Source organism: Xenopus laevis, chromosome 1S (genome assembly GCF_017654675.1).
Source record: "Xenopus laevis strain J_2021 chromosome 1S, Xenopus_laevis_v10.1, whole genome shotgun sequence".
Classification (NCBI taxonomy): domain Eukaryota; kingdom Metazoa; phylum Chordata; class Amphibia; order Anura; family Pipidae; genus Xenopus; species Xenopus laevis.
The window spans coordinates 62284346-62311964 of record NC_054372.1 but is presented as its reverse complement, the minus strand read 5'-3'; the positions used below and the strand labels follow the sequence as shown (position 1 = coordinate 62311964).

Below are 27619 nucleotides of genomic sequence, written 5' to 3'. Positions count from 1 at the left end.
CTTTTTGCCCGAAACCCAACCACTTTGCAGGTACCCGACCCGATGAAGGACTCTCGACTCTCGTAGAGCCAAAGTATGAACTATGCTAATCACTGGGGGTGTCAAACTGTTTAGCACCTCCCCACCAGTCAATGTAATTGCCAACTGTTGGACCCGCATTTCGTTTTGAGCATTGCACCATCATTAAATTCCCAGGAAACCCTTGTGGCTTGTCAGACAATTCAAATGAACAGAATAACACAAGTAAATGGTGCTAGAGAGGAAGCTAGAACCCATCCTTGAAACAGGACCACATTTTATCTGCATTGGAGCTCGACTATAAAGGAAAAATATATATATATTTTTTTAATTTTGAACAGAAAATTGGTTATCTGCCTGATCGGATTCGTGAGAGTGAACTACATATACTGCAACAAAAAGGGAAAAACTAAATGGCACAGACAGCTTTTTTTATTGTGAAATGAAAAACAGTACTGCTTTTATTCATTCATGGTAAAGTCACCTAGAGAGATTAAATTTATGTTTGCACTAAAATACGTATTTTTGTAAACAGCAGAGCAAATAATCCTTTCAATCTAATGAACATCCCACATTTAAAAAAAAAAATCACTTTAAACAAGCCTCACAATAACACTCCCACATGCCAATAGGGATTTGGCTGTGTAGTATTAGTTTGCCTATTTTATCATGTTTAAACCCTTTAGCCCTAGTACCCCGGCTTCACATCTCAGAGCAGTCAGTGTGCTGAAAGATCTCTCTTGAAGGCTGGAAAAAAACCTTTGCCTCACCTGCATTAACCACCCGATAAATCAGACACCCACCCGATATGAAACCCACCAGCTCTCATAATCTGTGTCATATACTCAGTGCTGGATCTTCCCAGTTTGTAGGGCATATTTAATATAATCTGAATATAAGATGATCAAAAAACTTAACACAGGAAAATATTGTGTTTTCGTGACCTGTACACCATAATTTGACGTCAAACAGAACAAAATCCAAACTTTATATACACACAGATTTGTTGCATTTACAAAGAAAATATGTTGCAAACATTAAGTCAGGCAGCTACCACATTGGTTTATGCAACTTTATTGAAGAAAAAAAAATTCTAAAGAGCTATTAGTTGATCAGTCAACCATTGACGCTTGCATCATGTATTCAGTGCTATATTAACAGTGTTTTGGAAGATAGATTAACTAATAGCTCAGAGCCTCCAAAAATGGTTTCCAAATGAAAAAAAAAAAAAAAAAAAAATACACAATGTTTTGATCCTACTTGGTATTCAATGGGGTGTCAGCTTTCAGTTTCCACTTGTCATATTTATTGACATGCATAAAATACATCACATTTTTCTGTTCTGCTGCTATACATTTTCAAACACCAACTCTCCACCCAAAACATCAGTTATGAGCATAAAGTACATCTTAAGATCTCAAATTTCTAACACTGGAAGGGCTGACTAAACAGGTTGTCATCGCATTTTTTGCCAGCCAAAAACGCTAGACAATTGAGCGTTCTCCCCAAACACGTTCCCCCCCCAAAGGCGCTAATCTTCACCAGTTGTGCCAGAAATGAAGGATGGGTTTTAGTCTCATAACCAAGTTAAGTGAATACGTTGGCCAGGTATAACACATGCTCCGTTTGAAAAGATTATATATCTTGGGCAATAGTATTCTGGCAACTACTTGACAGTCTATAGCAGTTTCTGTCCAATGCTGAACTAAAGTCTTCCCATGTGAGCATGTGCATAAGGGGAGGCAGCACAAAAAAACAAACAAAAAAAATAAAAATAAAATTAAAAAAAAATTAAAAAAAAAAAAAAAAAAAAAAGAAGTGGGGAAAGGGCAAGTAGATGAGGTCTGAAAGGGAGAGGGAAAACAGTAATTTAAAGTTTATTCCAGCTATAATGCAGGTTATTCAGACTTGAAGGTAGCATCACATAGCATACTTCTGAGTCCATTCCCGGGCTATTCTGTTGTACCTGAAAGTATAGAAAGGAAAGCAGAATGGTTATTCAAAAAGCAGCAGTAATGGAATTACTGATGGTCTTTTATATAAGGGGGGAAATCCTCCATAAATTATTTCGCTTCCTAAATACATTCTGTGCATAAACCATTTCAAATGGAAAATACATTTTTCTAACGACCAACTTTTCCCTTTGTGCGCAGATGCCTTTAGATCCTTACACCTGTTTACCATTAACATGAGGCATGCCGCAGATCAACGGCAGACTTGCACATATATATCATGGTCCTGGTGCATTGTAATGTGGCAATGCTATAAAACTATACTACCTGGCAAGTAAAGGGTTAAAGCCATTCTCTAGGCCAAGGATCGTAATCGGTTAATGTCCTATGCGGCAATAAGTCGACTTGCTTCACGTTTGCTTAAAATATTTATCACTTTCCATTAAAGGAAACTATACCCCCAAACAAAGTAGGTCTCTAAAAATATACTGCTGAAAACAGCTCATATGTAAAAACCTTACTTCATGTAAATAAACTATTTTCATAATAATATGCTTTTTAGTAGTACTGTATGTTCCATTGGGTAATTCTGATTGCCATTTAAAAAAAAATAAATAAGGGCCACCCCCTGGGATCCTAGGATTCACGGTGCACACAAACAAGCCATACATGTTAGGTCACATGAGCCAATAAAACAGAGTTCTGTCTTTTGCCTCCTACTGCACTAACACAATGTTTCCTTAATGGGAGCGGTCACTGAACCCCAGGAATCAATATCAGTAGCAGCTGATTTGGTGTGTGGAACACTGCGATTGGACTGTGAAATAATGTACAACTGTTCTTTGGAATGATAAATGCCAGTCATCTTGTGTACAGAACCAATGGGAACAAAGACACCAGTTAACGTGACATTCAGTAGAAGCCCTTCAACATACTTAATGTTGAATACAGGCGTCATGCAGCATTTTAAAGGGAGCATAAATTAAAATAGGTTTACTTCTTGAAAAATTCTAGAATGCATAGAAGTAAAAATTATTTTTTGCAGGGCTTTCAGCAACAGGCAACTAACATGCATCATCTCTGGTTCCAAACAATAAAACATGGGGCTTTGTTTCGGCAAAGGATACAAGAATGGCTGAACACAAGCCACCACCAGGACAACAGAGAAAACTTTTACAGAAAGGAAATCTGTTACAGCAACTCAAATTCATTCATATTTTGGTGTGAATTGAGCCCGCACTCTGGTTGGAGGTAACAGTATTTTTTTTAAATTGCCTCCCGCCAGTACTAGGCCACCCACACAGACAGAGCTCCTGGCATGAGCGGCTATGTTGGCTGCAAGTTGGATAAGTGCTGCGACTTGCTCATTATGCGCGTGATGTCAGAAGTGCATGTGTGCTCACACTTACATGACCACTTGCACCGGGAGCTCACTTCTAGTGCAAAATTATTTTAACTTCGATTTTTACGGAGGACACAGAAAAAAATGGATTGCCTTGAGTGGTTATATTGCATTATTTTTACGAATTGCCCTTGCCTGTGAAAATTTTAGGCTAGATTTTCATTTGGGTGCCTTTGCACAACATAGTTTGGAATATGGGTATAGGGCATCAAACTTTTCAACAGAGCACAGCATGCACATTTAGCAGGTTTGATGTTGGCACACTACAAAATGTGAGGGTATATAATAGAGTAAAATGCAAGCATTGAGACTCAGAAACTCAAAAAGTTATCGTTGTCCAGCATCTCAATACTGTACTGCATACCAGAACTTTTCAACTGTGAAAATGCATATGTATATTTTGATTTGGCTGCCACTAAACGCATTGCTTAATCCTCATTCTGACTACGTCTCCGGTTGCAGGGCAGAGACCTATAAGCGAGCACCTATCACCACAACACATGAGTATCACACCTATATGGGTAAGAGCACTTTGTGGTAATGATTATTATCTAGTAATATCCAGCAAGAGTCCTAGTCTAATGTAATTAAAAAAAAGACAAGACACTCACAAAATATGTGCCTTACCTAAAATGGCTGTAGGCCCTAGGAAACCCCAGTTGGCAACTCTGACTGGTCCAGCCAGTCAATAGCAGTATTGTTTTTGAGTATGGGCAGTCCCAAATGTTTTAATATACACATTATCCCTGTGTCCACTCGCCCCAACCCCCCCCCCCCCAAAAAAAAACATGCTGCAGTCAAAAATGTATTTATGAAATTAGCACAATTTAGAGAAATACTAAAATATACTTTGCAGCCACACACAAGCAGCTGAACATCCTTCTGCAGATTCGAACCAATGTGTTTAACGCTTAAGATAGCTACAGTTCCAACAACACCACAACCTATTTAAATGCAGTTATACATTGTAAAATTAAATAGTGCAAAAGAAAATGAACATTTCTGAAATTACAAGGTTCCATATCTTGTTATGGTTATAAATGTTTCCATGCGCTCTGCTATTTAATGGCACACACCAAATAAACCCTTTCAATAAAGCACAGAAGCATTTATATCAAAGTCATGCTCTATTCAAGTGCTTACAAACTTCGTTGACAACACAACAAAGTAAAGCACGCTTACCCTACAGCATAGCGTATTTTTCTGTCCATTCTCTTGCTAGCCTATTGTACCTAGTAAATTAAACAGAGTCTTGGGAACTGCACATGTATCCTTAGGATTAAATAATTTTGGAATATTAAATCCTTTAAGTTTACAGTCTTTGTTTGTCAATGTCCAAGTATTTATACTTACTTTTCCCTATCTGTTTTGTAGATCCGTGCAATCTCTGGCACTAGAGGGTCATCTGGGTTTGGGTCACACAACAGTGAACAAATTGACAAAAGAACTGCAAGAGAGGTTCAAACACTTTGTTAGGTTTGCCATGAATATAATGAAACATCTAAAATTGAATTGCTACTAGCTAAAGTGACACCAGTACTGGATTTTTTCTCTCTTTTTAATTATTATGCAAATAAAACTTTGTCTAAAAACAGAGCAAAGCAAAAAGAGTAACTTCTGTGGATTTGATGCTGTACGAAAATTGGCCTAATAGATGAACTTCAAGAAAATATCAAGACACAGCCGATTCACTACATTTATATAAATTGATCCATAATGAGCAAGAATGAAGTGTTAAATACAAAGAACAAAGGAGAACATAGGACAATTATGCTGAATCTCAGCCTCCAGAAAACCGCAGGCCAAAAAAATCAGCCCCTGAGCTTGCATCGGCCTTCCACCTTGCCTGTACCCATTGCGTTAGCCCAGATGCACATTTACTAAAGGGCGAAGTGGCAGTCGCTAGCGAAAATTCGGCAGAAATCCCATCCGCAGGGACATTGCTAATAGGCGTAGAGGACAATTCCCTATCGAAAGAGACAGTCAATAGTGTAGTTTCGTGCCCTATCGCCAGGCAAAGTGTCACTCAGGCAAACAATAGTTACTCCGTAAATTCACTTAAGTGCGAATTTTACAGAACGTTTCCTTTTTCAGAGTTTCCTTCTCCAGCTTAGACCTGGCGAACTGATAAGATGAAGCTACACCTTCCTCAATCTTATGTCAGTGACATCATATCCTGTATGCCAGAAAGTCAGAAAAGGTCTAAAAATTCTGGTGGTTTTTCATATTTTAAAGCGGGATTGCCTTTAAAAGTTCTAACTATTAAAAATGTTTTTTGTTCATTTTTTTTTTAACCAATTAAGAGGCATGCCACATTTGTTTTAGGTAGGCTCATTTCTATGGCATTAGGATCTTGTCTTTATTTTGCTTCCTTGGACATGTGTAATAATAAGTGGCCACTGCAAGCAATTGTGCCAACATCTCTAATAAAGACATATATATACACATATATATATATATATACCTAATAGGGGGGGTGACTGGGACCGGTTACTTTTGCAAAAAGAAGTTTATTGGATTAAAACTTTGGACACCGTGGCCCCTCGCGGTCTCAATGAATATTGCTCTTTTTCTCCTTTTTTGGATAAAAGATAAAAGGGGTAGATTCTGTAAAATGATTGTCAAGTATAATATAGCGATCTCTGCAAACAGTTTGTTTTTAGGTTTTGATACTGGTAATCCTTTTTGTGGATTTTTAAGTGTTTTTATATATAAATTCTATTTTGATGTTTAATATTTAATATTTATATATAGCACGTTATACACTGTATTTCACATTCTGTGTTTTATATGTATTTGCTTCTACAGAATGTATCTATTGGAAGAACCAGTCACACTAATGAATTTTCTAATTATCCCTCACACCTGAAAGGGGGCGTCACTGGGAGGTGGGAGTGAGCTGGGTGAGTCTTTAAATAGTTTTCACTTTGTTGTAATCTTTATCTTGATAAAGGCTCCACTCGAGAGCCGAAACGTTGATGGAATAAACAGTTTTACATTTCTTGAAGAAAATCCTGGTGTGCTTCAGCTTTTTTGTCGTGGATATTTTACTTCTGGATTGCACCCAGGTCCCTAACTCCTGAAGTGTGTGCTAAAGCCTTCTACACTGTATATATATATATATATATATATATATATATATATATATATATATATATATATATATATATATATATATGACCTATATGTATTCAAATTGACCTAGGCCGAAAGCTGGCCATAGACGCAGAGATCCGATCGTACGAATCGAGGATTCATACGATATTCGGACCGTGTGTGGAGAGTCTCGACATTTTTCGTCCGGTGGAGATTGGTCGTTTGGTCGATCGGACAGGTTAGAAAATTTCTGTCGGCTGCGGGTAATATCTCTGCGTGTATTGCAGATCATACGATTTTCAGAGGGAGACTGTCACTAGCTTTAACTATCGTACGATTGCCGGCAGGGGCAGAAAATCGGCTGATCTGTTCTTACAACTTTATATTTGATCTGAATGGTAAGACTTTGATCTTTATGGTTAGTGGCAGGTTGGGAGATGGGGAAGTCTGATCGTACATTGATTCGTACGATCGGATCTTTGCGTCTGTGACCAGCTTTAGAGTACTAACGAAGTTTCGCTAGGCAGAAATGAACGTGAAATGATCAGCCTGACTGACTAATTAATGCTAGCGAAGCTTCGCCAGAGTTCGGCTGCTGAGACACAACTTAGCATTTTAGTGAATTAGCACAGTGGTAACGAAATTTAGACTGGCGAAGTGGCATGAAGCGTGGTGGATAGTCCGATGGCGAAAATTCACACTGTACTGAATTTTCTCATAGTGTGCTTGCGCTAGGACTGACATACAATGGCTCCAGATGCAGGCAAGGAGGAAGACTGATGCAAGCGTAGGGGCTAAATCCTGGCCTGCATTTTTTAAGCCTGCCAATATTCAGCTCCTTGTGGCATCAGCCTTAATGTAGAGTTCAATGATAATGAATTGCTCATGAACATAGTTTCAGTAGGTTGACTGAACATATGCTACCCTTACAAAGTTAAAACATACCATTTTACTAGATAAAGAGAAAAAATGAATATTAAACACTTGAGACTAATGCTTTTATTATCTTACTTAGCAAAAAACAAAAATTTGCTTTAACTTACCTTTAGAAATAGTTAAAGCTGGGGACCACTGTGATCTGAGAATATCAAGACAAATGCTGCCATTGCTGTTAATATTTGGATGGTAGATTCTTGTTGTAAACGCAACCTAAAGGGATAAGGTGAGAATTGGTATATTTGCAGTACATACCTATTAAGACAAATCGTGAAGGGAGGGGGAACAAAAATAACAGATATTCTCAGACATTTATTTATACGTACTTTAGGAGGTTTAAAGGGATAGTCTGTTGGAAAATGAATCGTCAAGAAAAACACACCACCTTGATATGGGCTGTCATTCTGTTAAAAGAAATTTATATTACTACAACTGGTATGGCAACCAGTACCATTTTAAATATATTTTATAACTAAGTATATCAGAAACAAGATATGGTTTAACATTAATAGTCTTTAAGTGGTACACAAACTTTTATACTATACAGCTGCAGAAAAATCCACCCAAAAGCCTTTTGCATCACACTGGACACTAGAAACAAATTCTTGATTCAATTTAAACTTGATCGTTCAGTACAGAAAGGTTACATCATGCCATTGTAGAACAATTAAGATGTAAATATAAAACTCATTTAAGGTAGTGTGTCACTGAAAACTCTCCTATATCCAAGTCTGAAGAAAAAATAAAGACAAATCAAACATAGGTTTAGTTAATCTATCCTTATGAATATAATTGCAGTCTGTGCAGTGGGTGCTGGCAGGTCTCCCACGGACATGTCCAAGAACATGGAGGTTCATTCCCTTGGACAAATAGGGATGCATCCTGGGCATTTATATATCAAAACTGACAAATTACTGAACACATCACTGAAATCAGTCCCTGCCACCATGGAGCTTACACTCTAAGGGCAAGGGAACACAGCTTATTGCACACTTTGATCCTCCGGGTGACTATTAATGAGATGGAAAGAAGCAGATGAGCTGAAATCAGCCAATTCCTAGATCTGCATTTAAAAGTACGGTCATCTGTGCAAGGCTTCACAGCATCACGTGGAGGGGAGATGGGCCTGAAACCTGTCAAAGCAGCCATTTTGAAGCCAATCTCCACTTGGTTCGGTGTAGCCGCACACAGGCAGAAATGGTCCTTTTAAATGAAAATACAGGAATCGGCTGATTTCAGCGCATCCACTTCTCTCCCTCTCATTAATGTTCATCAAGCAGAGAGAAGTACGCAAGTCTACCCTTATCCCAAGGTCCCAAAGTTATTTTTTTGAGGGTTGTATTTGGGTATGGTTGTTTCCTCACATGCCAAAAATATACAATTTAATCGCTCCTCAACTGTGTGGTAGAGTTGGTACAAACGAGTGCGCACAAACAAAAAATTTCCCAACTATTTCTGTATATGTCCCTCTTAAGGTCACATCTGGAGTATGCAGTGAAGTTTTAGATTCCAGTCCTTAAGAGGGATATAAATGAGCTGGAGTGAATGCAGAGTGAAACCAAACTGGTTAGAGCAGTGATCCCCAACCAGTAGCTCGCGAGCAACATGTTGCTCCCCAACCCCTTGGATGTTGCTCTCAGTGACCTCAAAGCATGTGCTTATTTTTTAATTCCTGGCTTAGAAGCAAGTTTTGGTTGCAGGAAAACCAGATGTACAGCCAACCAGAACCTCCTGTAGGCTGCCAGTCCACATAGGGGTTACCAATAGCCAATCACAGCCCTTATTTGGCACCACCCAGGAACATTTTTCATGCTTATGTTGCTCCCCAACACTTTTTACATCTGAATGTTGCTCACGGGTGAAAAAGGTTGGGGACCCCTGGGTTAGAGGGATGGAAGATTTAAATTAGGAGGGTAGACTGTCAAAATTTAGGTTGTTTTCTCCGGAAAAAAAAGGCACTTGCAAGGGGACAGGATTACACTTTACAAATACATTGGACCAATAGCAGTTGTTTACGATAAATCAAACTATATGGAGAGTCATTGGTCTTACAACAGTTTGTCAGGTACACAATATCTGTATGCTTATGGCATGATTTAGCAATTTCACTTTACATATGCACTGAATACCTTACAAATTATAACGCGCCATACTCACAGGTCCCATTATTGTTGCTTGCCAGTGAAACACTAAGGTGAGGGAAAAAACAAGTATGAGAATATTAATTCGAAGAAGAAAAACAAAATACTAAAATTGCATAATTAGAGGCGTTAGGTTAAAGTTGTAACAGAGGAAACCCCACAATATTTAACCACCACCATGCCTACAGTTTATTTTTTACCAGCAGCACACTTAGATTTGCAAAAAGTGCTCAAGTGCAAAATTTATTTAGCCCATAGCATACAAAAAAGGCAACGTTTCAGGCCTCCCAGGCCCTTTATCAAGCTTGATAAAGGGCCTGGGAGGGCCCACAACGTTGCCTTTTTGCAAATCTAACAGTGTGCTGCTGGTGATTTTTTCGATGTATGGATGTGACCCTAGGACAGGATAGGGTCTTTCGGTTCAGCAACGGTGGACTACTTTGGGAGGTGAGCGCTCCATATTTGTGACTGTACAGTTTATTTTTTGTGTGGGTTGGGGCGCTATCAGACCTCCTCTGATGAAGTGTTCAATAGCGTGAAATGTGTCAGGAGGGTGTGGCTAACACATGGTAGGCAGACGGGGGGGGGGGGGGACTGCACTGTGGTGTGCTTGTAAACGTGTTAATATGCAATTTTGTTGTGGTTAAAATGCACAAATAAATGTTTTAAGTGAGAAGCTGTGCATGTCTCTAATTTATGTATTATAATTAAAGTGGACCTGTGCACGGCTCTTACTATATAGATAGCATCAACCCTACAATCCTTAATTAACTGGTAGAAGTACGGAGCACGGAGATCAGTAATTTAAGTATTCCTCCTTTATTAAAGGGATACTGTCATGGGAAAACATGTTTTTTTTTCAAAATGCATCAGTTAATAGTGCTGCTCAAGCAGAATTCTGCACTAAAATCCGTTTCTCAAACAGATTTTTTTATATTTAATTTTGAAACCTGACATGGGGCTAGACATATTGTCAGTTTCCCAGCTGCCCCAGTCATGTGACTTGTGCTCCGATAAACTCCAGTCACTCTTTACTGCTGTACAGTAAGTTGGAGCAATATCAACCCCCCCCCCAGCAGCCTAACAACAGAACAATGGGAAGGTAACCAGATAACAGCTGTCTGGTAGATCTAAGAACAGCACTCAATAGTAAAAAGCCAATATTATATAATAAAATAAAAAAAAACAAACACCCAACTGCTGGTTGAGGAATAAAATTCCAGTACAAATGATCCTATTTAGTAATGACTGTCAGGGAGCCAGAGAGCAGATTTAACATGGCAGCCACCAACTTCATCTCTGGGCATCTCTGAATGTACCAGGTAAGTGGCCCAAGCGTGAACCTATTTATTTCCTTCAGCGCGTGTCAATTAAATGGTTTTAGAGAAGTTGGTTGGACTTGTGTGCTTCCTAGCAACTTCTGTGGGGTTTTTTTTTTTTTAAATTGATTAGTGTTAGGTCCGGACAGTAGAGGAGCCAAGCAGGTCCAAAAAGTGCTTGGTGATGCACTTGGCAAGAATGCCCAGGAGAGAATAGTGGGCACACTATTTAAAAGAAGTGGGTTTACTTTCCTTTTAACTATAGTATCTTCTTGTTAACAAAGGAACACAGTAACATGAAAAAACGTTAAGTGATTTAATAATGTTTTGTTGCCCTACATTGGCAAAACCAGTAAGTTTGCTTCAGAAACACTGCTATAGCTTAATAGTTGTTGTTTAGTTTCATATAGAAACAGGGCTAAAAGGCACAGGTTAAATTGCAGATAACCCACCGTATTCTACAGAGGAACAGCCCTTAAACTCCTATCAGCTTTATGCAAGCGGATTTGCATTTCACGCAAGTACTCGTTTTGGCGTTTCTGCGGCTCTAGGTGCAGTCACATCAGAAAGCTGATAGAAACTGATCTTCGGCCTGTGTTTATCAGAGTATCCCCCTGGTGTAGCAGTAGCCTATGACAGGAACCTAAACCAACATTATCTGCATTGTAGAATGTGCCGTTTCTCATTTTTCAGACTTAATAGCTACACAACAGCTTATTTATATAAAAAGTATCATTCCTGATGCAAAATGTAAATTTTTTTTGGTGCTACGCTTCCTTTAAAAGGTTTACAAAGGTCAACCAGAAACAGCATGCAAGGGGCTGCACACAGTATGGTGGCTTTCCTATTGTTCCGATCATTCATGCAGAGAGCACAAACTATCATAACAGCTGCCCTTTCATTGCTAAAGCTTAGCCATCCAAAAGTGCAGACAGGTTAGGATGCGTTCCAGTGTGGTGACACAGGAACACATTTTTATTGCAGCTTGTTCTTGTGGGGCATTAAGCGTGGCCACCATGTGATGTATCAAATAAAAAAAAAAAAGGCAACCGCACAGGAGTGCATACTAAAATGCAAGTGAAGAGGCCCTAAAAATGGACAAGAGCACTCAATATCCCAGATATAATAGATTTGCCCTAAAATTCTGCAGCATAATTAATCTGTTATCTCTTAAGTGTATTGCCATTCCTGTTTAAAAAGGATAAATACTCTACAAGGCTTGAATGCAAACACTTATCAGCTCTATTGCAAGTTATAAAACATGTATATTAGTCTTGTATTATGCAATGATTCTAATTCTTTAGCTATCCCCCAGACTTTAATTTCAATAATAGTATAATCCTATTCAGTGTCTGACTGGGAAATCAGGAGCCCACCAGAAAACCTTAGACCATGGGCCCCTGTCCAAACTATTTTTTCTCCTAATCTCTTTGCTTTACATACTCTGTCCTTCCATCTGTTAAGCCTCTTTGTTCCCATGCAAAAAACAGGGCAAATGGTTAGAACCAGAAAGGCCCACCGGGAATTTTCCTGGTATCCAAGTGGGCCAGTTTGACAGTGATCCTATTATATAAAGACACTGCTAGTTAAATAATCCATGCTCTAAACTGCACGTATTAAAGGAAAACTACACTATATATAGTATTTCTGGTCAGGTGACTTCTGAGGCAGCACAGAGACCATCATGAAGAGGGGGCAAGGCAAGAGATGTAAAAGAGCAATATTTACTTAAATATAAATACCAGTTTGGTAAAGCTGGCCATACATGGGCTGATAAAAGCTACCTACAAACTCTTGCCTAGAAAGCATGAAAATATATCCAACTTATATACATTTAAGTAAAGGCCAAACCCAACACCCACAGACTTGCATCACAATTATCAGCAAGTACTTGTGCTGGTCAGTTAAATTCAGTGCAATTCTATATTCTAATCAAAGTATATGGATCCCCCATGGATTCTTTCGATGGTTTGATGGAGAGGAACCTGGCTACTAGGCTCTACAAAAGTCAACACAGGCTAAAGAGTAAACAATTTTACTTGCTGAGCCAACACTGGTGAGTTTGACTGTCCATAAAAAAAAAAAAATATATATTTTAACAGATTTAAGACTGCTTAAAGATAAGTTGACTTTACAGGTTATTCTGCGCATTATAAAACTAAAACAAATATGGTTTTAATGTATTGCCCTTTCTTATTGTGCATAACAGCGTTTAACTCAATGGGGTAGTCCACCTTTAAGTTCACTTTTAGTATGATATAGACATTAATATTCAGAAATAACTAGCAGTTTGTTTCCATTTATCTTTTGAGTTACTTAGCTTTGATTAGTAGCTCAAGTTTGGAATGTCAGCAGCTATTTGGTTGCTAGTGATATTTACCTTAGCAACCAGGCAGGGTTTGAATAAGAGACTTGAATAAAGAGAAGCAAGCTGCCTGAATAATAGGATAATGATTACATTTCAGCAAGAAAACACATGAGATATTTTTAAGGCCATCAAAATCTTAAATGTTTAAAAAGCCACTACGTGTCTGCTAGGTTATCTTTGCGTTTTAAGTTAGGTATATTACATAAAGACACCCATCCATAAATAGTTGCATAGCTGAATTTAAAGTCGCTTACTATCATCTCCAACTGGGCCGGCGGAACACTGAGCTGGAGGATCACGAGCCAAATCATTGAGTTCCTATAAACAAGAGGAAATAAGAACGTGGATTACATGCATGTTTTTCTGCACCATAAAAACACCTTTGTAGATCACCAAAACTGAAAGCTTGTCACTAATGTCCCCCATAGCATTCTGCAGCCCAGAAGAGTGCAATTAGAATGCAATTTACCATGGAAAAACCAGGAAGCAGATGAACTGGAGGTGGCGTGTTGGGCCTCCATTTGTGATTTAATTTAGACTCTCTGCTTTAAAGAATATATTAAATTTGTATCCTAAAACCGTATTGGTTCTGAAAGCGAAGCTATGCTTCCAAATGTATGGTAACCATAAACTATATTTAAAAGCAAATATAAAACTCATGTTTTTGTGTTAAGCTGGCCATAGATGTAAAGATTTTTAAAAGATCCAATCGTTATCGTGAGACCATGATTTGATGATCGTTTAAATGTACGATGTGTCAATCAACTAAAAAGACCATTTCAGGCAATACTGCCAGTAAACTGAAGAGTAGCTGCCTGCTTGGCCCTGCAAACATAGATAGATTGCACTGGGACCGATAAAGATTTTTAAACCTGGCCGATCAATTTCCTGACAGATGTCGGCCGAAAAATCGTAAGATGTACGATCGTTTGAATCCCACTAACCGCACGATAATTTGACGGATTAGTCGGACTGCACTGAAATCGGTCGTTCACCAAAGAAGAATTGTCGCGTCTATGGGGACCTTTAGGGTCCTGAGAAGAAAGATTTGTACTTTGACATTGAACTAGCTGAAGAATAGATTCAAAACCTGGTGAACATTTTCTAGCAGGACATGTGTTAGTGGAGCACCTTAGGGGGTCTTTTCTTGGTCCTTTGATTTTTTTTTGATGGTCAGGAAAGGGTAGCCCCATTCCCTGGTGGTTTCAATATGTTAAGACACTCCCCAGAGAATGTAAAAGCTCCGTTTTTTTCACCTGGGCAAGTAATCGTTTTATGAAGACCCTAATGTAGCACTTACAAAGCAGAAGAATATTTTTTAGATTTTAGACCAACGCCTGGGAACAGTAAGTAAAATGGTAATGCAGTGTTTACTTCCTAAAAGGAGCACATGCCCAGGTACAACCTGGCATCTCCCAGTGAATGGGGCAGCAGACGGCGTAACTTCAGTCATTGCAAGCCTGTATTTGTAAAGCAAATCTATTTTAATAAAAGGGCATTGACTAAAGGACAATCATAATTTTGCCTTTGGAAAAAATAGAGGCCTAAGTCGTCTGCATCTGCCCTGTGTGCATAATGACAGAAAAGAGGTGTCTGTATCTGCATATGGGACAGATTTTGGCCAGACTATGCTCATCTGTGAGCAGCAGTTGTTAATGTAACAATGTCAACCAATTTTAAAAGAAAAACCTAAGTATAAACCTCAGAAATCCTTCAAAAGCTTGAACTATACGAAGTGTTAAACATGAATTCATGTTGTGGAATGCAGAACAGAGAAAGGGTAGATTCCAGAACTAGAACTCACAGTGATGACCTAAGCATTAGTCAAGATTTTCAGGAACTAGAAAGATTTTGCTAAGCCAACTACTCAAATGTTATTGTCCTGTAAACAATTCCATCACACAATCTTTATTTAACAAAAAGTGCATAATGTGCTTTGAAAAGAGAACTTGTTTTAGCAATCGCGGTAATGGAAAAGCACAAAAAGCCTATGCCAGGAAACAAACTGATAGCAAGAAAGCAAACATTCCAATGATAGTACACATGAATTAACACAACTTTATGTTATGGGGTAATATAAAGGAAAGCAGTAGAACAGTAATGATCCATGCTTCAGAAGATAGGAAGCTGCTGTGGAAACATTTGGTTATTTTAGTTAGTCTTTTGAACGTCCATAATACAGTACTTAGGGCAGGCATGTCCAAAGTGCGGCTCGGGGGCCAATTGCGGCCCGTTTTCAAATTTATACCAGCCCTCAGCCTCCGTAATGAAATTAATAATGAGGGCCCCCAGCACAGTTCGATCAGGAATCCCATAGCAGTAATATTTGGGCACATTAGTGAAATGATCTGCCACTTGGTCTATATTGCTGGTCTATAGAGACGCGCTGTTTTCGCATACTTATTTAGGGCTGAAGGTGTCAATAGACGTACTGACATGCCAGTACAGTGAACTAAAGAAGTATGGCGTCACTACGTTCCAGTACGTAATCACGTGAGGCGATTCGTTTTCCGAAGTCACCGGCGATTTTTCATTTTAGACAGCGCAGAGTGAGGCAAGGCATTCAGGGAGATTGGTCGCCACAAAAATTAGGCAATTAGTCGCCAGGCGACTAAATCTCCCCGAAAAGCTCAGTGTGACCTTACCCTAAAGGGTAACGGCTCAATAGTTTTGTTTGGGGGGGGGGGGGGTTTTAGAGTGGACAAGTTACTAGAAATCTCCTCACATTCAAAGAATAAACAACAAGATTCAACTTATCCAGTCTAGTGATTTCATTTTTATTCTAAAATGAAAAATGAAGAATTGTCATGTCTTGTGACAAGCGCGTATTTCTTAAAAACCTGCATTGTTGAAGTATGATGGATTTCTAGATTGTCTTCCTGATATTGACACGATATAGGTCACCGTTCACCTAAAAACTATCCCCACCTGCTGAAGGTGCAAATGAACAGAGCAGTCCTCCAAATGTATTTATACAGTATAGTAGTGATGTGCGGGTTGGGTTTTTCCCTCCACCCGCCCAAGCCAGACTTCCCTTTAGAGACCCGTGTCACTGATTATGTCACAAAAGGGGTGGGGTTAGCGGCTATATAGCCGTCAGTTGAAGGTGGCAGGCAGGAGAGCTCCTCCCAGACCTGCCAGCAAAGGAGGGGTGCAGGGTCAGCCCAAACCAGCCAGCGGGTTGCGGGCCGGCCCACACATTACTACAGTATAGCATCTCTCTAAGGAAAATCCCTATTGAGTGTTTGCTTTTTAGGATTTGATATGTACTACTAGCTACACATCATTCATCTAGGTTACATAAATGAGCAAGCTAAGGAACTCACTAATGTGCATGCATGTGCCCAAATATTGCCACCCGCACTGAAAGCTCCCAGCCAGTGGAAAAACCTAAGAACTTTGCAGGCACCTTTCTATCGGTGTCCCAGGTGGGCTTTACTAAACTGCACATGTGCAATCACTAACAATCAAATGACTAAAGATCTACAGGTAAGAAAATACTGGCAAAGCACTCCCAGTGGGAAAAAAGATAAGTTACCCGTTTATGCCACTTCAGAAGTAATTTCCTGAAAACCTCTGGGTCCCGGGAGGCCTGCTGCATAACCCAATAGTCAGCCACAGGACTCAGCCCCATGTATGGGTAGGCAAATTAGATAAATCTGCTCGCCTGATGCCATGAGTAAGTTTCACTGTGTACAGTCAGCTAAACGGACGGATTCCAGCGTGAGCCAGCAATTTGCAATACACAACTGACACACAAATGAGTTGCTTGCAGTATGAAAAACATGTTTGCTTAAGAATGCATGCTTATATGCTTATAATCCTATTTGTCAAGAATGCTTAATGTGAAACTACTGAAATGGTCTGAGATGTTTGTTACAAGGTATTCTGTCCACAGTTGTCTGAAATCCTATTTGAAACCCAAAACCATAAAAGAAAAAAAAATAACATTTATGAAAAAATATCAAAATGACACATACTGGACATATTGAATGACCAAGACCTATAAAGCCTAATTTCACAAAAAGTTAAAAAAAAAATCTATTCTATTTAAATAGGTTTAATACTTCAGATAAAAAGTTTATTTTTTACCTGCATAAAGTGTAGGTGATTAAAAACAATATTGGTGGGAGAAAGCACTGAAGATCACTTCTTAGTCTAAGTGCATATGGTGCTGTACCTTTGTTCCACCATAGTTTTCACTACAGGGCGTTCCTTTGTGTAGCGGCACTGATATGCATGGTGTTACCTATGTGCGAATGCATGGAGCGGATTTCGGCACAGTATAAACCACAGGCAGACAAGGAATTGTCGGAGTAACTGTAGTTACAGTGCACACAGATGATCACCAGATTACTTTTATTCTAATTTACGGTTATATACTAGTTGCACCATCCAGATGGTCCTTTACATACGATCTATGATGTGTGCACGGGAGGCAAAATTAGGCTTTTGTGGACAATTCCAAACAAATGGATTGTTTTTGTGTATGGCCACCTTGCCATCTGGGTTAAACAAGTCTCCCAATAGGAAAATGACAGCTATTTAAGCAGGCCTTTTGATATGCAAAGTTTTCTGAATGCCACATATTTCAACACAACAGATGTCAGAAAGCGAGGAAAAAAACAAGCTGCATGCAAACCTTAAAGTGCTATTAACACTTTAAAAAAAAAAACTTATATTTAATGTCCAGTGAAGACTGCACAGTAACTATATGGTCTGGGAACACAACCACTTGAGTTTTTATATAAATTCTCTGAGCGCCACATCATTTCATACGTAATCACATACACACCATCCTCCTGTGCACAATATTTTTTATTAGGCTATGGCCCACTAGGCCAAAATCAGAAGGTCAATATCAGTCACTTGTGCCGGCAGTAACCTCCTTTCCTGTCCAAAACCATTGCGTTGGCGAGAACAGAAGAAGGAGGCTGCTGCCAGTGTTAGGGGCGGATACCAGGGTTGCATAACATGCAGGTGCTGTATAAATTAGGATGTGGCATGAATATCCCAATACTAAAACAAACTTCTGGAAAGCAGTCCGGACGCAAACAACATTCTAACTGGAGCAAGGGTGCAACATGGTCCTATATGGCATCTAAATCACTTTAGAACAGGAGTGACCATACTTTACCAATGCCGGGTCTACTTTTAGTAAGGTTGTCCCATTATGATCTACATCCATAAAAGCATTGTGTTCCATTGAAAATATTAATTAAATATTGATTTATGAGAAAAAAAATGTATATTTAAAAATCTATTTCGTATGTAAACTTAACATAATAAATATCTGAATGAAAAGCATGAAACAGTAGTGTAATTTAGACAAGTGACAATGTCTTGAGATCTACTGATCACCTACTGGAATATCCAGATCTACCTTTTGACACCCCTGCCTTAGAGATACTATGGTTCACACGATCAGTAAAGGGGACGGTTTTGCACTTCTGCCAGAAGGTGCAGCTGTTGGTTGACAAAAATAAACAAGTAAATAAGGCTTGTCAAAAATTTGACATGGGCTATCTGGATCTTATTGGCAAGACAATTGTCACAGAAAAGAACTGGCATTGACAAGTGCATCTTTGATGACAAATCCCTCAAGTGCCTGGATCCACAGGGTTCTTTTTGACATAGTATGTCTGACATTTCTTAGTTAGAGTTGTTATTCAGCAAGACATTGGCCTTTTTATTTAAAAGAACAGTTCAGTGTAAAAATAAAAACTAGGTAAATAGATAGTATGTGCAAAATAAAAAATGTTTTTAATATAGTTAATTAGCCAAAAATGTAACGTATAAAGGCTGGAATGAGTGGATGTCTAAAAGAACACAACTTAATGATTTTCAGCGTCTATAAGGGGAGCCACATGGGACATAACCGTTCAGGGATATTGCAATTGATCCTTAGCATTCAGCTCAGATTCAAAAGCAACAGTTAAGACCCATGTGCCCCCCCTCAAGTCACTGATTGGTTAGTGCCTGGTAACGAATCAGTGGAAACAAAAAGAGCTGCAAAGCAGGAAGTAGTGTTCTGGCTATTATGTTAGACATCCAGTCACTCCAGCCTTTACAGATTATATTTTTGCTAACTCTCCTAAAAATATTTTTTTTATTTTCCTCAGCCTATTTACCCAGTTTTTCTTTTTATACCAAACAATTCCTTTAACTATTTTCCAAGTTTTATTGGAAAGGTTACCTCTGTGTTCATTGTTTTAAAGAGATTTGTGGCAGTTCTTATGGCAATGAAAAGACAGGGAGTTGTGGGGCTATTTCAAGTTGTTTTGTCTCCTGCAATGTAACGCAGGGAGCAAATGCCCAATCTGTCATTACCCTAAAGTGTTTAAAGCAAACCAAGGAGTAGGCAACATGTAAACTAGGTCAATAGAACAGAAGCAAAAAGACACAAAGTAACATTATTAACAAGTCAAAAGCACAACCTGTAATACCTGTGCATCTCACATGTTTAATATGTGTAAGATACAATCAATCAGATGCATGCCCCACAGCTCTAAGCATGTTCTTATGTAACAACATCCTTTCAGCCTTCACAGATGCAATATGCTGGAGATGTACAGGATAGAGTTTGATTTCAAACATGGTTACCCAATTGGATGCCAGCTTTGCAAGGTACTGCTCATCAAAGCATTTTGATGGCAATCAACCTGCCCAAATACCTCTTCGTGATATCATGATTGATTGTAACTATGCTATAAAAAAAAAAAAAAACAAAGTACCGTATATACTCGCGTATAAGCCGAGTTTTTCAGCACCCAAAATGTGCTGAAAAACTCTACCTCGGCTTATACGCGGGTCATACGCAGAAGGCTGCAAAACAGGCAGACCTGTTTTTGTCTGGCTGTCCCGGAATTGTCCCGTATCCCGTCGGCGGCGGTGGAGGGAGGCTACAAGTGCGCTACATGTAGTGGTGCAGGCAGCTGACGTCCGTGACCATCCATGACGAACACTGCTGTTCTATAAAGTGATCTACGGTAGGAAGTACACGCTGCGATGCACGCCCACAAATTCGCACAGCAGGAAGTTTGCGCTCCCAGCCCGCTGGGTGAGGAGTCTGGGGCCTGTGCGTCATTGGAGCGTTCGGTTGCTATGGCGACCTGGTTTCTGTGATTTGCTTCAGATTTTCACTCGGTGCTTTTGTTTGGAGCTAGCGAGAGAGTTGCTTACTGCTGCCGTTTGAAAAAAAGAGCAAGGTGTGTAGTTGCTATTTAATATAACTATACATGAACAAACCCCCACAAAGTTTTTACCGCACAATAAAAACGAGTTCCTGGCAGTCCAATGGTGGTTTTTTAAAGTCACTGAATGGTATAAAATTTGTCTTAAGTGATTTTGAAACTACACTACAACTCCCACAATGCACTTACAGCCGCATTATGTGGTAGAGATACCGGGAGATGGAGTTACACCTTAAGAAAAAGACAGTTATTCTATATAAATCCACTTATATTAATATCCCTGACTTGTGTGGAGTTGTTGTGTCCCATGTTCAAAGTTATTTTCTTCAGTCCCTTTATTATTATTATTAATTAGTACAGCAATAAAATGGAGCCAATATTATACAAGTGACTAGAACTTTCTTTGTTCTATTTTTCCGTATTGCTTTTATTTTATTATGTTCTCCTGCTCTTCTCTCCCTCTTCTATTTCCTCTCAGTTCTTTGTCCTGCCATTGCTTTCCTTTCATCCTCCTCCTCCTCCCTCTCTCCCACCCTTCCCCTCTCCCCTCACCCTTTTTGTGAGCTCTGGGGGTATTTATTAATAGAGTGCCAAGTCTCCCAGTCCATCATTTCTCAGCCTAGGCTTATACGCGAGTCAATAAGTTTACCCAATTTTTCTAGTTAAAATTAGGTACCTCGGCTTATACGCGAGTATATACGGTATATGTTACATTCTTTTTACAATGAATGATTGTTTAAACATCTTTTTTTAATAGGACTCATTTGAGTTTAAAAAAAATGTGTTTCCAGATAATCGATCCCATATCTGTAATATAAAACATGGCTACAATTCCCAGCTGTAGCAACAAACCTGCACTTCAGACATTTTGAACATACCCCTTAATAATTACAGGCAGTGCCCAGGTTACATACATACGTACAAACACAGGCCAATAATACTTGCCAATTTAGACCCTCCAGCCCAGATTGGAAGCTTAATAAAGGGATTGTTCACCTTTGAGATACATTTTAGTATGATGTAGAGAGTGATATTCAACATAATTTGCATTTTTTATTGTTGAAGGTTTTTGAGTTATTTAGCTTTTTATTCAGCAGCTCTTCAATTTGCATTTTAAGCAATCTGGTAACTAGGGCCCAAATAACCCTAGCAACCATTCATTGATTTGAATAAGGAATATGAAAAATATAGTCTGAATAGAAGGATCAGTAATAAAAAGTAACAATAATACATTTGAAGCCTTACAGAGCATTTGTTTTTTAGAAGGGGACAGTGATGCCCATTTGAAAGCTGCAAAGAATCAGAAGAAAAAGTCAAATAACTAAAAAATAATGAAAACCAAATGAAAAGTTGCTTAGAATTAGTCGTTCTATAACATAATAAAAGTAACCTTAAAGGTGAACCACCCCTTTAACCCACCCAGTCTCTTGTAGGGGACCAAATAAACATCTATTTGGTAGGTTTGAAAATACTTTAAAGGAACAGTTCAGTGTGAAAATAAAAACTGTAAATGGATATGCAGTGCAAAATAAAAAATGTTTCTAATAGAGTTAGTTAGCCAAAAATGTAATGTATAAAGGCTGGAGTGAACAGATGTCTAATAAAACAGCCAGAATCCAACTAGGGTAACCAGTCAGTGTAAACCAAGAGAGCTGAAAAGCAGGAAGTAGTGTTCTGACTGACATGTTATACATCAAATCACTCCAGCCTTTATACATTACATTTTTGCCTAACTAACTATATTAGAAACATTTTTTATTTTGCACAGCCTATTTACGCAGTTTTTATTTTTACACTGAACAATTTCTTTAAGAACCTTAGCCCTTTGACATGGTCTTTTCCAGATGGTCCTGTACATGCCTCCTATGAGGAGTATTGGATGACAATCCTAGTCAAATGAGTTGTTTTTGTGGATGGACATTTTGCCATATGTGTTAAACAAGTCTCTCCAATATGAAAATAAATTATGGCTATCCAAGCAAATAAAGATTACTTAATGTATCTAGAGAGCTTCAAAAAGCTGCTAAACGGATCCCATATGGATCCACCACAGCTGTACCTGTAGCAGACCTCTTGACACCTAACAGCAATTTTCAGTCTTCCAATTCCCATGGCAGAATCACACAATGATTCTTGGCTACTATTTAAAAAAAAATACAACCTATAAGTTTACATTTGTGATCCTTATATAAATTCTCAGTGAAAAATGTTATTCCTAATGGAGTCACTGACTAAAAGTAAAAGTACCTCCATCTACAGCTCACGTCACACAGGACTGAATATGGGCCTGCTGAAAAACGTAGGCCAAGAAACATCCCATACGTTGGCATCAGCCTTCCGCCTTGCCTGTACCTGGAACTACTTCCTTGATGCGGGTAAAGGCACAAATGGCAGATTTTGGAAACAAAATGCAAACTTACATTTCTGAGCCAAATGGCATCAAACTACCTAGTCCTGTGTGATTTTTTCCCCCCAAACAGTAGGCCAATAGCCTAACAATGAAAGTCATGGGCTGAATAATATTAAATGGACAGGGTACCCTGAGCAAACTGAAGCCATAAAATTGAATGGCTATGTTATGACTTAAGGTCCCCATAGACGCAAAGATTTCTCTTGCCGAACTTCCGATTTTCACGAAGTCCGACCAATCGTTTGAAATTAGCGTGTGGTTAGTGGGATTTGAACGATCGAACAACTTACGATTTTTCGGCCGACATCGGTCAGGAAATTGATTGGCCAGGTTAAAAAAATCTTTGTTGGTCCCAGTGCAATCTGTCTATGTTTGCAGGGCCAAGCAAGCAGCTACCCTTTGTTTTCTTGGCAAAATTGTCTTTTTAGTATTTGTACGATCATTCCGAGATAATCGTGGTCTCATGATGAGGATCGGATCTTTTAAAAATCTCAACATCTATGGCCATCTTAACTGTACACCAGTTGGAATCCTCTATGCACTTAATACCTATTAAAGGGGTTGTTCACCTTCCAAACACTTTTTTCAGTTGTTTTCAGATTGTTCCCCAGAAATAAAGACTTTACTCAATTACTTCCCATTATTTATTTGTTTAGGTTTTTCCAAAATCTAAGTTTAAAGTTGAATGTTTGTGTCTTTGGTGTTTGTGTCTTTGGTGTTTCAGTCTGGCAGTTGAGTAATTCAGGCCAGACTCTGAACCCTTTCAATTTTGCAACATTTAGTGGATACATTTCTCAGCAGCATCTGTGGAATATTAGCAACTATTGTATCAATTCTAACACCTGCCTTTAATGAGAGATTCTGCTCAGCAGGGAAAAAGATAAATGTATCCATTAGAACAGTTTACAGGGTTCAGCAACCCTCTCAGAACTGCTTCAGAAGGTGAAAAATTAAATTTTACACTTTAATATTAGAAAAACTGTCACACATAGAGAATGGAAAGTCATTGGAAAAAGTCATAATTTCTGGTGATCTATCTGAAAACAACTAGTTGTTTGAAGGTGAACTCCCCCTTTAATAATTTGCTCAAATCTGAGTGCAAAACAGCATTTTAGTAATCAGGATGTAAACAAGAAAAAATGGTATTGTTAACCCAAAACCTTTGTTATATGTGGTATTTGTTGAATATGTGGTAGGCCAGGCAGGGGCAAGGATAACATGGGCTGGATATGGTTCTTGTCCTGGGGATCTGATCCTTTAGCCCAAATGTTTGGATCAGTCAATATTGGTGGGAATTTCGGAGAGAGATCTGCTTTTTCAGTGTATGGTTGCAACATGTTCCTGTTCAGTGAAGTGAGCAACACAATGGATGCTGATGGGCTGAAAATAATGCCATAACCAAGACTGTAGGGCACAGCCATTATCCATACATGTAGTAAACCTTCTACAGAGACAAAACGAGATGATTTTGTCTTTGATGAAGGATTGCTATGTGATTTACGGTGGCCATATACGGGCCAATAAAAGCTGCTGACAGACTGAGTCGGCAGCTTATTGGCCCGTGTATGGGGCCTTCCGACGGGCTTCCCTGATTGATATCTGGCCAGATGCCGATCGGACGGGACTAAAAATCCTGTTGGATCGTGGCTGCATCTGTTACCATTGTTAGGATCCGATCATTGAGCCCTAGTGCCCACGATCTGATCAGCCTGATATTGCCCACCTCAAGGTGGGCATATATGGGAGAGATCCGCTCGTTTGACGACATTGCCAAATGAGTGGATCTCTCAGTGTATGGCCAACTTTAAACATCAGCCTGCTGCAATAACATAAGGGTCACTCATCCAGCCAGGTGGCAACCATAGCTGAAGTGGTTCTGTATCATTTACAACAGCCCTTTTTATTAAAAAGGCAAGTAAATGAGACAGTTAATAAGGGAAAAGGACCACCACCACGCCGCCCTAGGGCTTGGGATCTATGTCCAAGGCATTCCATGAAAATGAAAGCAGGTTCCAAGGGCAGCCAGTAATCACGAATCAGAATGCGACACTGTACAATACACAGGTAGGCCTCAGGTTGTTGAACTGCCAGTGACAAGGGCCACACACGTGTGGGATCACGTGATAGACCACCGACTGTTGTACAATATCCCGCGCTGCCCTGTTTGTGTGACATCCATGAAGGCAACACCCAGCGCGACAACAAAACTGCGGCCTGACAGGTCATGAAGGGACGAGCTTATATACGACTTACTGCCAACCTGTGGCGACACAAACTATGACCTACAGCTTCCAACAGGTCCGGCAGGCAGAGAGCCTGGAAACCGTAGCGTAATATAGTCTGGAGAGCCGCAGGTCAGACGCCCGTGCTTTATACAATGTGCAGACAGGCAGCGGCGCCATCTTATAATGCGGGAGCAGCCGGAGATGTGTGTACTACTAGGGCGGGCTGCGTGTCTGTGGGCTACACCATTACATCTCTACTCATACAGGGATTTGACGCGTGTCAGAGTAGAAAAGAAGAATAAAGCTTTTCATCAGCTCTTTAGCGCATAGGGATCCGCATCTACATCACGTAACGCCGACCTAAGGGAAACTCATACAAAGGCAAAACCGCGGCGACTGAATCCATTAGATAGTTACGGAATGAGCCACTTATAAAACTCAAATCAAGTGTTAGAAAGATGGGGTATAATGTTAGGCTGCGGCACAGGATTAAACCGCTTGTCCCATCCGACGGCGACTCAGCAGGCCCAAAGCCAGCTCCCTCTGCTTATTGTATAGTGACGTGAAGGCGAAGCACACATACATACAATATAAACGTGCGTAGGAAGGGAAATGGCAGCGATATAAACGTTCGGGCATCGCTCACCTTGTGGATCCGTTTCAGCGCCATAATGCTGTCGCTACTGCTGCCGGGCGGGTGTTCGGGTGAGCTGGGCGGAGGCGAGGAAGAGAAGGAGGAGGGAACAGGAGGTGGTGAGGCCCCCTTGTACAATATCCGGGACACGCTACAATCCGGAGCCGCCCACTCAACACAAGCGGGGGAGGGAATGACAGCGCGAAGGCTCGAAAGGTACTAAATACAAAAGTAGGTGTATGTTGAATCACTCAATGACCCGTCGGGTGTCTTCTTTAGTCCGCCCCGCCCCCGGGCTGTCGCGCGCCTTGATCTGTTACTCGCGGTCCTTGTGATAAATGCCTCCGTCACGCGCCCCACTCCTCGCTGTGCCGCGCGCTCTCTCTGTTCTCTTCCTGCCCGGCACCGCCTTTTAGTCGTCACGTGGTTCGGACACCCGCGTCACAGTTACTTGGTTGTAAGCGAACTGGACGTGCTCGCTCGCGAACACTGGGTTGAAAATGACAGCCGTCGCAATCAGTAGACTAAAATGGCGGCGTGTTCGTCGGGTGAGTTCGTGATGTCACTTGGGAAGTTCACGAGCGGAAGCGGCGGATCCTCGCTCCCATTTTCTTTGCAATTCAGTGAATTTATGGCTTAGTCCCATGTTATGCAATGAGTCGCGGCGATGCGTCACCCGGGTAATGACGTGGCCGCAGGAGGAGGTGTTGGGCTGCTTTGGACTTTAACATAATATACACGTTTATTCCGCTATTAAAATAAAACACTTTCTACAGGGAGCGCTTGGATGAAGCAGTTCTAAGAGACAAGGATCACATAATGGTTCTGAGTATAGCACTGGCTTTGGTAGTATTCGGGCGGGTGCACACACATTCACGTTTGTTCCCGCTAGTGCTGGGTGAGGGTATCGGCTTGTGCAGGCATTTTGTGTAATCCCAAGAGGGCGCCCTCGGACTGTTCTATGCGTCACGTGACAGGGGGTGGAGTGGGCTGTGTACACACAAAACAGAAAAGTCCAGAAGAACGAGCGAGGTCGAGAAGGCACGCACGGGCGGGGCATACAACTTCATTTGCCCGCCTACTTGTTTTAGCAGGGCGGATAATATAGTCCTGGCAAATTTGGGAACCGTGTGTCACTACAAATAGCAATTGTGGTCTGGATTCGCCCAATCACAATGACTTCCTTAAAGGAAAACTATACCCCCAAACAATGAAGGTCTCTATAAAAATATATTGTATAAAACAGCTTATGTGTAAAACCCTGCTTCACGTAAATAAACCATTTTCATAATAATATACTTTTTTTTAGTAGTATGTGCCATTGGGTAAACATAAATAGAAAACTGCCATTTCAAAAATAAGGCCCGCCCCCCCCCCCCCCCCCCCGGATCGTATGATTCACGGTGCACACAAACAAACCATACATGTTAGGTAACATGAGCCTAGGGTTGCCACCTTTTCTTATATTTTTTACTGGCTGGTGGGGGCGGAAACAAAAGGGACGGGGGCGCAATGTCAAAAGGGGCGGGGCCACCACACGGAGAACCGAAGACTGAGCAGAAAATATAAGTTACAGGGGATTGGGGGCAGGCCGAGGGCTCTTTTTGAAGAGTATTACAAATTAACCGGCAGCTACATTGCAGGTAAATTTGTAATTCCGGCTTTGGCAGGTGTTTTACCGGCTAAGCCAGTAAAATACCGGCCGGGTGGCAACCCTACATGAGCCAATTGACAGACAGTTGTGTCTTTTGCTTCGACACTTCTTCCTGTTACAGTTAGGGGCATCTTTATCAAGGGTTGAATTTCGAATTTGAAAAACTTTGAAATTCGAATTCAAACAGACCAGCCAAAATTAAGTCGAAGTTTTTTTTTGGCTGATCAGCTCCATGTTCGACCGAATAGGTCTGTATTCGGCCGAATTCAAA

General features: G+C 40.1%; 1 protein-coding gene across 3 annotated transcripts; it reads right to left on the bottom strand.

Moving 5' to 3' along the window:
• Positions 1-435: 435 nt before the first annotated feature.
• Positions 436-26216, bottom strand: ube2d3.S (ubiquitin conjugating enzyme E2 D3 S homeolog). Of its 3 annotated transcripts, XM_041579671.1 has the most exons (8): positions 25707-26170; positions 13487-13550; positions 9562-9593; positions 7731-7808; positions 7512-7617; positions 4726-4819; positions 4555-4604; positions 436-1984 (listed from the first exon to the last, which is right to left on the bottom strand). In XM_041579671.1, exons 1-7 carry the CDS (start codon positions 25728-25730, stop codon positions 4556-4558), a joined length of 447 nt encoding a protein of 148 aa, XP_041435605.1. In that variant the 5' UTR covers positions 25731-26170; the 3' UTR covers positions 436-1984; position 4555. The 3 variants fall into 3 exon arrangements, with proteins under 3 accessions (XP_041435605.1, XP_041435606.1, XP_018098879.1); XM_041579672.1 differs by lacking the exon at positions 7731-7808 and having other exon boundaries at positions 25707-26216; XM_018243390.2 differs by lacking the exon at positions 4555-4604 and having other exon boundaries at positions 25707-26134.
• Positions 26217-27619: the final 1403 nt, after the last annotated feature.